The following is a 17,413-nucleotide window of genomic DNA, read 5'->3' on the forward strand; positions in this document are numbered from 1 at the left end:
AGATAGATAGATAGATAGATAGATAGATAGATAGATAGATAGATAGATAGATAGATAGATAGATAGATAGATAGATAGATAGATAGATAGATAGATAGATAGCAGGAACAGAAGAAAAAACTATCCAGAGTAGAAGGTCAGAAGCAGAGTGCAGGAGGGAGGCAGAACAAAGCATGAGAGAGAATAAGTGGACAGGGACAAAGAGCAGAGAAGCGACAGAAATGGAAATCTCCCTCTCGCCGCCACAACAAAAAGACTCAACATGGGTGACAGAGAAGTAATCCCACTCCTCATTAGTGCTGGGATCCCATTGTCTGTGCTATTCTGGCACCCAAAAAAACCATGTATGTACCAACGGATACCAAAATACATTCAAATAGTTATTGAATTATGTCAGTTTCAGTTTTTTTCATGTTTAAACGTTCATCGTCTTTCATCCATTAAGTGTGCATGATCAAAATTCGGCCTGAAATGGCTGATTGGTTTGCAGGTGTCTGCTTGCCACAGGCAGGAACATCAAAACTGTCAGGGCTTCACAACACCTGAATGTGGGTTTGTTTAAGGTAATTTCACAGTAGGGTAGGGCTTTACTAAAACTGACAGCTGTAACTGCAAAGTGCAATATTTGTGGCAAAGAAATAACTGCAAGGTCCAGCAACACTGTAAATCAAATGCAATGATTCAGTGTTAATGAGAGCAACATAAATATTAAACTTTTGGATACTGCGTCTTAACCCTCACTGACCTGCAGGTAGACCAGTCATTACAAATTCATGCTGTGCAGCCAAACAGAACTTTATTTTAGAGATCCAGAAGACACCAAATATGTCAGGCTGAATTTTGGGGGAATGTGTATAAAATGATGTACATCTAGACATCTAGAATATTTCAATTTGATGGAATCGCGCAGCCATAAAAAACATGGATTTATACGTATTTCACTCAATAAATATCACATAGCTTTAACTAAACGCTGGAACAAGATGAAACACAATATGTACAGTATGTAACACTGTCAGACAACGTGGAAAAAGATGATGTTCCCAACATTTAAGCTAATTACAACAAAATAAAGAGGAAAACTATATATTTAAGTCCAACTGAAATTAAACAGCATGTGTTTTTTTTTGCTACAGACCAAAAGGGAGAAATTTATAGTTTATATTTTTTGTTTTTATGATGGCACCCCCAAATTCTCCGTCTACGTACAGTAGATGGAGGACTTCTTTCCATACAGCCAATCACGTCACTTAATTTTAAATCATACTTGCATAAAGCAGTAACGTCAGCATTCTATCATAGGCTGAGCAGACGGCAGCCAGACAGACAGCAGCCTGCTACACAACACAAGAGCCGAAGACTTTAAACAACAACCCACATTAGCTTAGTTAGTTTGCAGGTTAATTAGCTGCAGCACATTAAATAGCTTATTAACTTACTTGCAAATGTCACTTCAGTCCGCTTAGATGCTTGTCATCCTCACTCTAACAATACACTGTCTGCCCATGGCCTGTAAGCTACACTGCAACACAGTGTGTAGTATTTTATTATTAAAACGTCCTTTTAATAATAAAATACTATTAACAATACAATATAAAAACATGTTATTTTTGACTGCAAGAAGTGAAGACTAAATGTAATTTCAGCTGGACTTCAAGGGGTTAAATGGTTGAAACTGGTTTAATAAGGCCTTCAGTCTAATAGTTTTTCATCAAACCAAGGTCTTAAATCAGAATTTTATTTTCAACTACTACTTTTAAAGAAAATCTGAATTTAATTTCTTCTACACCTAATAAGCTTCTTTTCAACACATATTTTAAAAATAACTGTTTAGGTACTAGCATCAAATCACTGAAACCAAATATTTGCAGACAATACCCAGCCCTACTCTTCATCCTACCCTCTGGCTCTTCTCTGTCTCTGTCTCTCTCCCTGTGCCTGTCTCTTTCCCTGTTACCTGGCAGACGACGGGGAACTGTGATCTGTGGACGTGATGACCATCAATCCCCAGCGGGAACACTGCAGCCAGAGCCATCATGCAGCCCACCGCTGTCATGTTGTTCAGGTACGGCTGAGAGTTCTGGATGTACCTGAAACAGTGACAGATTCACACACATAAAGACAAAAAACAAACACATTTAGAAAAACACTGGTAATTATTTATTTATGCTTAAAGGTACAGTTGGTGAATTTGTAGGTAAATAGGCATTAACTGTGTTGGTGGTCTTGCTGTCAGCTCTTAGAAATGTCATCAATTGTTGTTAATTGTTCTCCTGTTGGTTTTTAATTTAAATTTTATCATCTTTATCTCCTGGTTCAGACAGTCTGGCAGTGTTTCATCACACTGATGAATAAAAGGTCCAAATATGAAACACTGCTCTTCCCTGGGGACCTCCTTTGATGTGTGATTGACATTCATTAGTCTAATTAGTGTGAAGAGCCGAATGGTGAAATGTCTATCAAAAGTGAAATGTACATTTTTTACCATAAATATTCCAAAAAAAGGAAATCTGTGTGTAGCGCAAATTTCAGCAGAACTGCATACAAAACAATTTGAGCTGGAACACAATTTTTAGTGCAGGAGGAACAGTTGTTGAATTTTGTAGAGCCCAACAGCAGGTGAGTTTTTTCCTAATTAATTGCAAATTGGCAGTGATGCCCAAACCTGCACAGAAACAATGTGCTGATTTCTCTGGATAATCCACTGATCACACTGTCAACAGTTTTAATAGGCACTATATTTTGGGTAACAAGAGTAAGAGTCTACAGCCATGCTATCGGCTCTGTGAGTCTGTACGTATTCACAGTGGTGCTTTGAGCTAAATGCAATGTGCAAAGGAAATGGAGGAGCTGCTCACAGCTGGGAAAAAAATGTAATAAACTGTGGGTGGTGTGGTGGTGAAATAGCTCCAGAAATATCTTGGAAAACAACCAAGAATTAAATCTTAAGAAAGACATCTTAAAACTACATGCCATCTTGGACAGTGTCTCCCATGACGTGCTGGTCAAACAAATTATATTTGATATTTATTCATACTTCTAATACTGCTGTTCAATATCCACCGTCTCATAATCATCTTAATAAGCAACACATAACTTGACAGTTCATGCACTATTACTTACTACTTGTATTATTATATTGTATTATTATACCGTACATACTTATCATCAACCGGTAAATCCACTTAGTACTTTACACTTATTTTAACAATTATACTTATATCCACTTGGTACTTAATTTATCTTACCTGTATTATAGTGTATTATATTCTGATTTGCTTAGAACTTCTATCCCTGTGTGCACTGACGTGATAGTGAGCTGCTGAAACAAAAGAGTTTCCCCTCGGAGATCAATAAAAGTATTTCTGATTTCTGATTCTGATTTAATTTATGTTTGTGAAGTTTAAACGTCATTGATATTCCAAGTTTAATGGATGTCTGATGTTATTATACACGTATTGTATCATTTCCTGTTAGTATAAGGACGTCAAGTATGTTGATTCTTGTGTATACTAACTGCTAAAACAGTATACTATGACAATTAGTATCTAGTATATACTGATTTAATCTTATACTTATAGAATTAGTATGTAGCATGGATTTGGGACACAGCGATAATGTTTACGATGCAACCGAGGCTGATGGGAATATTATTATTATTATTATTATTATTATTGTTATCATACTATTAGTTTTGCAGGTATTTAGTCATAAATCCAAATTGGAAAATTTAAAAATATGTCCTGATGATGATGATAGATGAAATAATAAGTCTATAGCAAAGTTCATGGCAACACATCCAATAGTTGAGATATTTTAGTCTTGACCACAGTGGTGGACCAACCATGGCTAAAAAATTAGTTTCAGTGAAGACTGCTGACACTGACAGTGAGGCCAGAGTAATGGGACGTTGCAGTTCAAATTTTAAAATTATTCAATGCTTTGAGCGCCATTAACAAATGCCGCTTCTCCTCCACTGTTAGGGGGTGGTGGGAGAGATATCAAAGATGACATCTCAAAACCTGGACAGACAAAACCTAAACTATCTGCATGGCTAGATTCCATTAAAGGTAATTTGTAATTTGGGTGAACCAGTCCTTTAATATACTACATACTGTATCATTTTGCCATGGCAGCAACAATTCATTGTGGGTGTCTTAAGCTCCTTATCCACATTTCTTTGCCTACATATTTGACATCAGATGAAAGTTTTGAAATGTTGTCACTGCACTAAAGCGTGGCTGTGGTAATCATGCACACTGTGCTGTATGTGGAAGTGGAGACAGGAGCTTAAAGGATAATAAAGCAAACAGTAATTACCATAATAAGAAAAAACAAGTACAGTGATTTCTATCTGGTTGAGACAATGTGTTTGTATAAATGCTACATTAGAGACAATCTCAGTATTATAATATTCTCAAAAACTCCAGATTTAAGACTGCACAATACCATGACAGCTACCCACCCACCCTGCTTTCCCCTGCATCCTGCAGTAGTAAGTGTATCTTTCATTCTTTCATTCCCTTGACCTGCCCCTGTGACCCTGAGGCCACACTGCTTATTTTACTGTACTGCCACTCGTGCAGCCTGCATATAAACACACATTAACATATACACACACTCACACATGCACACTGGCTCCAATCCAACCTTTGATACCTCTGAAAAACCTTTAACATACATACCATGAATATATGATGTTCAATGTGCTGCAGGAGTTATTTTATGATGTGAAGTGCTGGTTTCTTCCCTTTTATGCTCCATGTCTTGTTGTTGTGCTTTGAAGTAAGGTTGTTTGAGGCTACTATTAGAAGAAAAACTGGCATCTTTTTCTCTTGTATATGGATTTCTGGATTTTTTAGAGCTTTGTTTGCCTGCTGCCAAAAACTATGCTACGAGAGCGGTGAGACTGAGCCGAGCGGAGCTGCAGGTTCTCTGTAGGTTCATCACTACGAGTGACCCCTTTCACATTGTCACATTGTTTTTGCATTGTCATTTGATAAGTTGTTATTCTAAAAATATCGATTATAGCTGCTTTAAACAGTGTGTAGCATGAATGCCTTATAGGGTACCAGAATATGCAGCGATAATTAATAAGCCTCTAGGGGCACCTAAATATGCATCGTAGATGTGCATCAGAAATGATCAGTATTTATACTGAGTAACAGAATTTAACTTGCATTAAATTCACCTCAAGGCATCACCCTTAAAAAAAGGTTGATTGAACTACTAACTACACACAACTACTGAACATACAAATGAATGAATAAATGCGATGGATGAGCAAAAACGATGGATGAGCAATGAATACAACGATAGACAATTAATAAATGAACGAGGACAAACATATACCAGATAAAGCAGTGAATGATATCTGCCCACCCACTGGCAGAAAAGAGTGGTCTTTGGGGGGGGACGACACACGACCCCACAGGTCTTGTGAACAGGTCAGGAAAAGTCAACTCAGTTCTCAGTGGAGGGAGGGAAATTCTTTCTCATGATGCTACAAGTGTCACAGTGTTTTAGTTTCCAGTTTTAGTTGCTCCTTTAAGACTGTGATTGCTTTTGACTTTTTCTTGTTTTAAAAGTGGATTGGTTATGTATTTTTGTCTCCTAACTAGGCAGTTGGTGGCAAACTTGTTTTATAAAAACAGCTTACTGAATACATTTGATTTGATCTGACTCATAGTGTTTTGACTGCTGAGAGCAGCCTTTGGTGAAACTGTGTTTGAAATATAATCAAAGCTGGAAGAGGGCCTGACTGGCACACTGGAGTCAGCCAGAGATCCCCAAAGGAACAAACCTCTCCAGCTTTCCGAAAAACTCCTGATAAGCTCATGGACTTATGGGACTTTAAATCACATTGACCCAGGTCAAACATAAAAATACTATGTTAAAAAGACATCAGAGATATGCTGCGCCGGGTTCACAGACATGTATTAAGCTTAGAAATCCGAGATCAAAAGGCATTTTTTAAAGGAATTCTATTTGCATTTGGTCTAGGGCTGTGCTTAAGCTGTGACAATGAAACAGCTGCTAGATTCAGAAAAGCCATACCCAGTCACTAACTTTGTAGTTCCTAAACTCAAGAAGCAGCAGTGCCATTAGCGTTCACATTAACCTCAAAGGAGGGAAGGATCTCTGTTGAACATGTGAATTATTTTTTCCTCTGTCATCACATCATACAAATACTCACATTCACACTTGGAGAGCAACCACTGTGAATGATCAGCTCTGCTGGAGCAGCTGGTGGTTGTTACAGGAAGTCATTTCCACTCACTACTCAGATTTTCAGAGCGAATGTAGCTTCTCAAACAGGTGACCTTCATATACCAAAACTGTGTCTTTAAACTTTGCCGCCCCATTTAATCCATCTATCAATTCTTATTATTTTCAGCTTTAAAAAAATCCTTTTAACCATGACCTCCCTGTTTGGAGGACAACTTTATTTTCATAATTATCCGAGATATCACTCATCACTAATGCTTCGTGGAAGGATAAACATGAAAAGCAAAAAAATAAAAAATAAAAAATAAAAAATAAAAAATACAATCCATCAACCATGTACTGAATTAAACATACGATAAACACCCACTTAAATAAATCATGACAACAAAATGTTAGAATATTATAATGAATACTAGGGCTGCAACTAATGATTAATGTCATTTTCAATTAATCTGCCAATTATTTTCTCGATTAGTTGATGAATTGTTTGGTCTATAAGACATCAGAAAACTGTGGAAATGTCTTCTTTTTTCCAAACAACAGTCCCAAAGCCAAAGATATTCAATTAAATGAAGCCATTAAATATTTGGCATTTGTTTAAAAATTGACTTAAACGATTAATCAATTCTCAAAATACTTGCCAATTAATTTTCTGTTGATCGACTAATCGATCAATCAGCTAATCATTGTAGCTCTAATGAATGCACAATACAGTCATTTAGGTACGTCAATGTGGGCCTCGGAATTAAATGATATGAGAGTATGTGTTCATTCTCTTTCAGTGTTGGCAAACTCACCGGACGTTGCCATTGTAGATGTTGAAGGTTAGACAGACGATTCCGAGCAGGATGCCGAGGCCAGCAAAGACGGACACTGCTGCAAACAGCTTTTGAGACAAGAACCTGTACTCTTCGATCACCACTGTCCGATCAGCTGGAGGTCCAGCACCTAAATGGAGAGAGCAAGAGAAAGAATTGTGAATAGAGAAAATACTTCTGGTGCCATCTTCTCTTAATTACTGTACAATACCCAGGACACATCCCACATCTCACTGTATTAATGAGATTTTTAAAGATCACCTTTACTTAGAGCTCCAAATAATTGGTTTTAACAGTTGGGTGGATTGGACTTATTTGAAAGCAATGTGAGGGCTGTATTTTGATGGTGGATACAATGGTATGCTAACACAAACTGGCCAAAACTACAATTAGACAGTAAGACCAGGATTTAGAACCCCCCAAACATTTTCATTTGAGGATAAGGCTGGTGATATTCTATACTTTTTTTATTGTGAACAACTACCATTAAAAGACCAAAACCAACAATGTTAGTCTGCCTTCAATACTTTCCAGCTTTCCCAGCCTAGTTTAAATTGTAGTCTATTAAAAAAAGGTTGTTTTTAGCAAACTTTACTTAAGCAGATTAATACACATTGCTATTTACAGAAGCAGGACGATGTATGTGGGATGGACTCAAAATAAACTACAGTGTGTGTGTTCATGGTAATGAAGGAACATGTCACCCAGTGCAACAATGTTGGTCATTTATGTGTTATAAAACATTCTTTGGGCAACAATGGAGCTCTATGGAAGAGAGGAATAAGATACTGTATATCAGGCTGTAGCAACACAGACAGTACTTGTTAGTAGGATCAATTCATTGTTGGTTTTGATGTTTTTGTGGGATTTGTTGGAAATGTGAATATTTAAATCTAATGTGTATATATTATGTACAGTATATAGTATATACAGTATACTGTATGTAATCACCTGTGGGTTATCTAGGGTTAGAGTTAGTTTTATTAGACTGGAATGGGAAGTGTTCTGTCTTCTAGAAGCTGCAGTGATTAGTCGATTAATCGATTGAAAGAAAAAAAAACTGCAACTATTTTGATAATCTACTAATCTTGTCAGTCATTTTTCAAGTGAAAATGACAATAATTGGCTGGTTCCAGCTTCTCAAATGTGAGGATTTGCTGCTTTGTCTGGCCACACATGATGATGATAGTAAATTAAATATCTTTGGGTTTGGTCAGACAAAACAAGACATATGAAGATGGCTCTGGGAAACTATGATGAACATTTTTCACAATTTTTTGAGATTTTACAGACTAAACGATTAGTAAATTAACTAGAAAATAATCTGAACATTAATTGATAACAAAAATAATCATTAGTTGCAGCCCTACTGTCTTCCCTTCTTCTATTCCTTGAACAAGACTGGTACAAGGTCAATCAATGCTAGCCAAGAGTACCTGGATGTTTTGCAGCTGAAACTACAGAACTCTTTATTTAACCAGGGAAGTATCGCTGAGAGGCAGGAACGCCTCTTTTTCAAGAACGCCTTGTTCACATTCATACAGTCCTATCTGCTGGCCACTGAGCAGCTCCACTGGAGCAGTTGGGGGTTAAGTGCCTTGCTCAAGGGCACCTCAGCAGTGGTAATGAGGGAGGGGCAAGTGCTGCTGTTTCATTTTCCCCACCCAGATTCACTCTGACGGTCCGGGGGTCGAACCAACAACCTTCTCAACCTGCTCACAAGCCTACTTCTCTAAAATGACTTAAAATTACTGAATTAATCTCTCTATATGACTGCACAATCTGCCCAGGAGTAGAAAATGTTAAATATAAGGAATTAGCATCTAATTATGAGAATACCAATTACTGCAGTTAAGTGCAAACCCCATGACGCCTCATAACTTTTCATAATGGTTGAGTCAATGAACCCTTTGAGACTTTAGTAGACGTTCATCTGATCTGATGCATGTTTGTCTGATTCATAAGAGACTACTGCATGCAATATCTGGTCATCACTGTTCACAGAAACTCGGCCGAAACGTCTTGAAACCTTTTCTACGATAGAACACTCCTGGACGAATGAGGGACTACACCGTCTTATTATATACAGATGGCATTACTATAAACAGAAGTATGCTGATGGATAGGTACAATAATGAATTGGACTGGGCAGAACAGTAGTGCAATGAATATTAAGCAGTGCAAATTATGGACAGAAATAACAGTGCAGTAGATGAGTTATTGCAGTATTCAGTACATAGTACATAGTACTGGAGTGCAAATGTTGCAGTATATGTATAAATAAATAGTCCGGTAGTGCAAATGAACATGTGGTACATGTAGCAAAAACAATTTAGCAGCAGCAAAAAGAATATAGCAGCATTTAAAGTTAAGCTATATGAGGAGACAGTGGAATCAGCGGGGGGCAGAGTTCAGTAGGAAGATAGCTCTGGGAAAAAAGCTGTTTCTCAGAATCAGAATCAGAATCAGAAATACTTTATTGATCCCAGAGGGGAAACTCTTTTGTTACAGCTGCTCGCTATCACGTCAATGCACACAGGAATAGAAGTACTAAGCAAATCAAAATATAATACAGTATAATACAGGTAAGATAACTTAAGTACAAAGTGGATGTTAGTATAAAAGCTAAAATAAGTGTAAGTACCAAAGTGGATTTAGAGGTTCTCAGTCTGCTGGTCCTTCTCCGGAGGCACCTGAGGTGCCTGCCAGAAGGCAGGGGAGAAAACAGTCTCTGGGCGGGGTGAGAGGAGTCCTTAAGAATGCTGTGGGCTTGACGCAGACAGCGTTTTCTCTGGATGCCCTCAATGGCTGGAAGTGGAGTCCCTGTGATGCACTGGGCAGTTTTCATCACCCGCTCCAGTACCTTGCGCTCTCTTGAAGCTGGAGACACGCTCAACAGCCATCCTGTTAATGTGGGTGGGGTCATGTGTGCCTCCTCTCTCCTTCCTGAAGTCCACGATGAGCTCCTTTGTCTCGGTGGTGTTAAGGAGCAAGTTATTGTCTGAGCACCATGTGGCCAGGTGCTGGACCTCCTCCCTGTAGGCAGTCTCATCGTTGTTGCTGATGAGACCAATCACCGTAGTATCGTCTGCAAACTTGATGATGGTGTTAGATCCATGCACAGGCCTGCAGTTGAGTGTGAAGAGGGAGTAGAGGAAGGGGCTCAGCACACAGCCCTTTGGTACACCAGTGTTGAGTGTGATGGTGGTGGAGCAGTTGTGGCCTGACCTAACAAACTGAGGTCTGTTTGTCAGGAAGTCCATAATCCAATTGCAAATGCAGGTGTTAATGCCCAGGTTTCCAAGTTTGGTGATTAACTTGGAAGGGATGACAGTGTTGAATGTAGAGCTAAAGTCAACAAACAGCATTCGTGCATAAGTGTTCTTATTGTCCAAGTGTGTGAGTACAGAGTACAGTGACATGGAGACTGCATCCTCTGTGCTCCTATTGCTGCGGTAGGTAAACTATGGGTCAAGTGCGGATGGGAGGAAGTCCTTCAGGTGTGCCAGGACCAGCCGCTCAAAGAACTTCATAACAAAGGGTGTGAGTGCTAAAGGGCGGTAGTCGTTCAGGCACGTTGGACTAGAGTGTTTCGGCACTGGCATAATGGAGGTGGATTTAAAGCATGCTGGCACAGCTGCTTGGGCAAGGGACAGGTTGAAAATATCTGTTAAGACCCCAGCAAGCTGCTCTGCACATGCCTTGAGTACGCAACTGGGGATGCCGTCTGGTCCAGCAGCCTTGCGCAGCTTGATCTGGCTCAGTGCAGTGTAGACATCTGTGGAGGTGAGTGTGATGGTCGGGTGGTCAGCTGAGGGTGTGAGCCTGGTGGCAGTTTCCCTATTGTCTCTCTCGAAGCGAGCATAAAAGTCGTTAAACTCGTTCAGGAAGGAGACATCTGTGGCTACGGGGGTGGAGTGTCTGGGTTTGTAGTTGCTGATGGCCTTACACAGAATTACATTAGATAGTCTAAGTACCAAATAAAGTTAAGTATCAAGCCGCCTGTATGCTTCTTCAGAAGAGCTTGCCACTTCTGTAACTTTTCCCGAAACCAGCTGGGCCGAGGTGAGAAAGGAGCCAGGGTTTGAACTTCTCTTGCTAGCTCCCTTTTTTCATTCTTGACACACAACTATTTCTGTCACTTCTCATGTGAACAACCAAATGCAACACCATGAATGTCTTCCAGGAGAGACTGTTTGAAAATGTGCTCTGTTATCCCCATATTTAAAAAATATCACACACTCGCCTATAAACTATAACTATAAACACTTTTGATTTCAGATGACACATAACACGTCATTCAAACTATTTCTGTTCCAGCATAACCCGGCAATCCTACATCGACTCTACATACTGTATTTTATAAAAAAGAAATCATGGAAGAATTTCCCTGATTATTGAGGTGCAGCAAGTTAAACTGAACATTAATGGTTGAGAACTTGCTATGCACTTGTAGTCATGATTCTGGCTGTTTAATGCATTAAATAAATATACTACTTGCAATTACGCCACCGGTGTCCAGAGTTGTTTCTCATTTTGAGCACATACAGTATCATACACATGTAAACAACCTACAAGTTAACATCAGCATATGAACTCCATGACCTCCATAAAATATTGATAATGCTGAACACAGAGAAGTGAAATATACAACCATAAACTTTTACCAATGATTCATACTGTATACCATAATGTAATGTAGTACTGTAAGCAAGCAGACAATTTTGGTGTTAAGAGTTGAAGCTTTAGGGTTTTAAAAAGTGTGTGTGTGTTTATACTAAGTACCAATTATTCATTCTTGTGTAGCTTTAAACCAGAGATTTCCTCAGTGAGGAGGGTTCAAAGAGGGGCAGATGGACAGGGAGCCTCTTTTTACCCTCATCAGCCTCTGACTATCTGTCTGTGTAAGTCTGGGCATGCTTTCAGGTTTGTGTGCACGTGTGTGCGTACACTCCCGAGTATGCATATGCCAGTGTGGACTGAATATATACTGTATGCATGATAAGCATGTAGACCTATACAGTAAGCATGAGTGAATATGATCAAGAGGGTGCATATGAGTCCAGGGGAACATTTATGCGTGCATCCAGTATGTGTTTAGTGTGTGTGTGCGACTGTGTGTGTTTGTGAGAGAGAAATAGAGGAAGACAGACTGTGTGTGCATGTCAGAGGGGAAGCAGAGCAGGAGTGTCAGCACTGCGTGAAGCTGATGTGTCAGATGTCAGAGGAAAGTGTCAGAGTGTCGCCCCCTCGAGGGTCGCAGGGTGTCAAGACGCCCATCATGCTCTGTTTAGATGCTTGTTACTGGCGTCACACAGCAGATATGTAACTGGTGTCATCTGACTGAGGAATGACGATATAAGATGGTTTCTGCAGTGTTGGGTGAGTTAAATTTAATACTTTTTAAGACCTTTTTAATACCACATAGAATGCAATTTCATGATCATAACGGCCAAAGTATTAAAGTATAATGGAAAACCAGTAGTGACGATATGGCCTAGAATTATTTATTATTGTATCACTTTTTTTTCAGTACATCCCAGCAGTATATAACAATAATTCCTAATGATATAATTAATTACACTAATGCGACCTAGACCCTGATAAGCAGCAGAAAATGGATACATACGTCAATTAAATATTATGAATTCATTTAAGTTTTTCCAAAATATCATTATGAGACGATGAGCTTCCTAGCTACTGTAGCGAGCAGTGGTGACAGTGTTTGCTACAGGTCTGATGGTGCTCACTGAAACTCCACAACAAAGGACTGAACAGCTTCCTGCACGCAAAATGCAACAATCCCACTTTTAGTTTATAGTATAACAGCCCCGCAATCGGATACAAAAACATTTTATAACCAACATCACTGTCTACGGCAGGCTTTCGTGAATTAAATTTAAGACTCTTTAATACTTAATACTTTTCAATACCTTTTCATTTTAATTACATACTTTTCAAGGCCTGTGGATACGCTGTATACACTTCAGTTTAAAATGTATAATTCATTCCATTTCAATTTATAAAAGAAAATGTGTTGTTTATGAAAATGTTTTGAAAATGAGAAATGTTTTCATCTGTGCAATTTACAGCACATCCCTGCACAAACTGTAATTTAAATAACAGTCATATTGTACATATTCTTTATTTTCTTATAATATATTTTTTTAATATTCTTTAATATCTTATTGTCAATTTCATGTTGCATATTAATGATTCTTGACCTGCAGTACTTGCTTTATATTTCTTATATTTCTACTATGTTTATTGTTTTGCACAAAGATACCAAAGCAAATTCCTTGTATGTGTAAACCTACTTGGCAATAAAGCTGATTCTGATTCTATATGAACTACATGAGAGCATGCAGTCTTGACGGCATACAAAACACATGTTGATGTGTTGAACAGTAGCGCAAATGTGCGGTGACCCAGACTTGTCACATATATGTGTTTTAAAAGTGTGACATATGCCATACGCTGCAAGAGTTTTAACAAAAACAAGTAAAAGAGAGTACATAGAGAGCCAAAGTGAAACTGGAGCTTATGGGTTCTGTTCCAGAGGTAAGAAAACCTCATTAAAATCCCACTGATGTTTGTAACAACTCTAACAACTAAAAATCCAGCCTTGGAAACAGCCTTTCTCAACAGTATGTTGTGTGGCTCACTTCATATGTTTAGGTAAGGATAGTAGTTTTGTGAAAAACAATTTTTTCTTTTTGACTTTTATTTTATTTAATTTAATTATTATTATTATTCTAATCATTCCATCCTGTTTTATTGTATTTTTGTTTGCCACCTTTTCATTCATTTGTTTAAATGTTATATACAACGTGACGTAAAGGACACGTTTATTATTATTGCTATTATAATATGCATAAAAGAAGATACTAAAGACTGTATATGTGAATGAATGAATGTACAATATGGAACAGTAGTACTTAATGCTGTGTGTGTGCATATCCACTCAGTCAATGTGTTTGAACCATTTAAACCCTCCTCCGTCCTTGATCAAGGAATCAGGACAGGGTGTTGCCATGGAGACCCAGCTCTATAACAGTTGCCACAGCGATTAGAAGAAGAGCTGAGCTGAAGTGGTTGTTAGGGCGACCGTGAAGAGAGTGAGAAAGTGAGGCAGGGAGGCGCCTGGTAAACACAGGAAAACAAGCGTAGGGGTTAAGTTGACAACCCCCGTGTGTACTCCACCCTGTCAGTGTGGAGCAAATCAAGCGCGTCCCCCCTGTCAAAAAAAACTTCCCCAAACTGAGTCAGCTCCAGAGAGCAGGAAATTACTCATTTCCTCTCAACAAGTAGATGTCAAATGGGTGTAACTTTATTTGGTAAACAGTAAAAAAAACTAAATCAAGCTCCAAAAGAGGAAGCAAGGCAAAAACGAAGTAAACAAAACTCACCTCTAACAAGCTGGAGAGCAAGTCAGTTTCAACTCAGCAGGTTTTAACTGGGCTAACTCTGAGCCTGTCACGTTGCAACAAGCCAAACTAAAGAGCTGGCAGCTGGCCTGGTGAAGGACATGTTGCCTACATGCATACAGGTCACCCATCCCTCGCCACTGATGCTGACCTGGAATCACTACCTCCTCTGGGTTCAGTTAAGCCTTGGCAACAGATCATTTCCTTAAAAGCCTAAAAAAAGGAGTCTCTCTACAGGCCACTGAGGCGTGCAGGATTGATTAGTGGCACACTCTGTCCAGGCACAAGTATGTCACCTCTCCTGGGAGGGACGGGCCAGTAAACAACCACAGTCTTGGTGTCTGAAGCAAATCAGCAGTAATAGGTTTTCACAGCAAACTAGAATATGGGCAGCAGGAGCTAGAGAGTAGGTTCTGGTTTGGGTGACATGAGCTTGATCTTCATATAGCAGAATGATGTAAAAAACAAAAAAAAAACCCTCTTAGTTTGATTGGTTGCGTTAGATCAGAGGTTTTATTAAACTGTGAGGCTCAAGGTGCGGATGTAGAGAGAGATACATGCAGGTGTTCTTAAAAACAACGGGAAGTTATTGTATTTGTCCCGTTGGTTTGTCCCATTTACCAACATGGTCGGCAGCTGGAGCTGCAGCAGTGGCAATTACTTTACTTGTTAACTTTAAAACCATTAGCACCCGATTGCTGCAATTTGCTTCAAAACTCGCACTCCTTCTCAGAGTCAGTCAAATCTTAACACACAAACATGATCTTAACACACATTTTTTTACATTGAGTATACCTTAAACTCTCTGAGGATATCATTATCTCCAGTGTCTATCGTAAATAAACATCCATAAATCCGCTTAGAAATCAGAAAAAAGAGGCTCCTTATATTCCAGAACTTGCCTGAAAATCATCACATTTTTAAGTTTTCTTCAGTATCAAAGTAATCCAGTGATAATTGTCTGTATATCCATGGGTAGATTGCAAACAGGAAATGCTAATAGCTCGGTAATAATTAATAAAAAATTATTCAGTATACTTTTAATGGTACAAATTTGTCAATATGTAAACAAATCTAGGCTAAAAAAAACAGGGCTCAGGTTGTAGCCCAGAGCTAACTCACCGCAGTTGTCTTGATTTTGTCTGATGGGGGTTAGCCAATCAAACCTAGCTGCTGCCCCATTTGATTACAATGCATCTGCTGTGCCAACTTTTAACACATGTTGGACAGTGAGTGTGCAGGCAGCTAATTTTGGGCGAGTGTCAGCATCCAAATAACAAGCTTCAAAACTAGTGGTTAGAGAAAATCCAGCATGATTATATATGATTTAGACAGTAAGAAAGTCTAAATTAAGCCACACCGAGGAGGTCTAATGTCACAGCACAAAGATGTGACCCTGTTGACTCACAGCATGACAGACAGTACACAAATACAAACACAGGAAGCTGGGTGAAGACAGTCATGAACTCCATCTTACCTATCCAAACATCATTGCCGAACCAGGAGAGGTTCTTCTGAGAGCTGTCATAGTAACCGATCTTCTTGTAACTGCCTCCTATATCATTGGGAATGAAAGAAACAGCAGTGAGAGAGTGAAATAAAAGCACAAAAGTCAGAGAGAAATACACAGTTTAATTAGTATTGCTTGTGTAATTCATTTCCTCTCCTGGTGTTTTGTGGGGGATCACATTTTCAAACAATATAACAGAACTGATAAACATTCATATTCATATAACCACTGCTAAGCTATTTTTCTGTCATTCCCGTGCTTTCATATGAATGCAATGTGTGGGTACAGAAATATACACACAATGAACAGATAAAAGAAATGAGGAATGAAAAGGTGCATAAAGAAGCACAAACAAAAAAGTACCAAGGGGAGAAGAAGGAGAAAAGGAAGAGAAAAAAAGGAGCTCATGTGGCAGTCTTGACCAGGAATACTGATGAGGTCCCACAGTGATTCAGGGATGCAAGTCAGGTCGTCTCATTGTGGATGTCAAATTACCTCGACACCACAACAGGAAATATGAGACAGACTGTGAGGGGAAAGGGGCAGGATTATAAATTCTCATCCTTTAGGACGCCAAAGAGAACAGAGGTAGAAAATAATCCTCAACCTTATCCTGTGCGGGGAAACTCATTAAGTCAGTGGTGACAAATAGGATGCCATTTCCAGAAACAGCTTAAACCGAAGGCTTGTGCCCAATTAGAGCAAAGCCTAGAGTCAACACATTCCTGCATCAAGCCCATTCGCATGTGCTGTTAGAGGACATTGAGACCAATTGCAGTGAAGCCAGCAACAACCCGAGGCTTTGCTCTGAAATGAGCTGAAAGCAACAATCGATCCATGATGAATACAGTCAGCAGTGACTTTTTTGATGAATGAGTGACATTTACTTATCAGACCTGATTCTGCAATACAACATCTGTGGGAGGACAGTGTAGGAGTGATTTACCTTGCAGTTGCTCGATAAGAGTCATTGCCATCCTAGAGCCCTGGGCGTCAAACACCACCTGGCCCTGAGACACACACAGGAGGATTTTTTTTTTTTTTTTTTTTTACCGCAAAAGATTAACTCCTTCCTTAAAGGAATATTTTGACATTTTGATAAATACTAAATGCTTTCTTGCCAAGAGTTAGATGAGAAGATTGATACCATTCATGTTTGTATGCTAAATATGAAGCTACAGCCAGTAGCCAGTTAGCTTAGCACAAAGACTGGATACTGGGGAAACAGCTAGCCTGGCTCTGCCAAAGGTATAGTAAGATTGTACTAACCAAGTTAATGCTGAGATCTGGGAACGTGGTGGCATCATTAAAAAGACTTTCAATGGGGGAAGAAACACGAGCAATCTAACAATCAGACAAACAAATCTAACCCCCAAATTACCCAGATAGTAAAGCTATTACCCAAACTGTCCATTGGAAACATCCATCAC

The 17,413-nt window shown here is 39.0% G+C and overlaps 1 protein-coding gene across 2 annotated transcripts in view; it reads right to left on the reverse strand.

Annotated features, from left to right (window-relative positions):
- The window catches only part of gabbr1a (gamma-aminobutyric acid (GABA) B receptor, 1a), a 72,934-nt gene that overhangs the window by 13,568 nt on the left and 41,953 nt on the right, over nt 1-17,413 (reverse strand). For both annotated transcript variants that reach the window (XM_044208268.1, XM_044208269.1), the window contains 4 exons: nt 16,930-16,993; nt 15,951-16,028; nt 7,026-7,176; nt 1,958-2,090 (listed from right to left, as the gene is read on the reverse strand). In XM_044208268.1, coding sequence (XP_044064203.1) covers nt 1,958-2,090; nt 7,026-7,176; nt 15,951-16,028; nt 16,930-16,993 — 426 coding nt within the window. The remainder of the gene's footprint in view (nt 1-1,957; nt 2,091-7,025; nt 7,177-15,950; nt 16,029-16,929; nt 16,994-17,413) is intronic.

The sequence above is a fragment of the Siniperca chuatsi genome, linkage group LG9 (assembly GCF_020085105.1).
Source record: "Siniperca chuatsi isolate FFG_IHB_CAS linkage group LG9, ASM2008510v1, whole genome shotgun sequence".
Classification (NCBI taxonomy): domain Eukaryota; kingdom Metazoa; phylum Chordata; class Actinopteri; order Centrarchiformes; family Sinipercidae; genus Siniperca; species Siniperca chuatsi.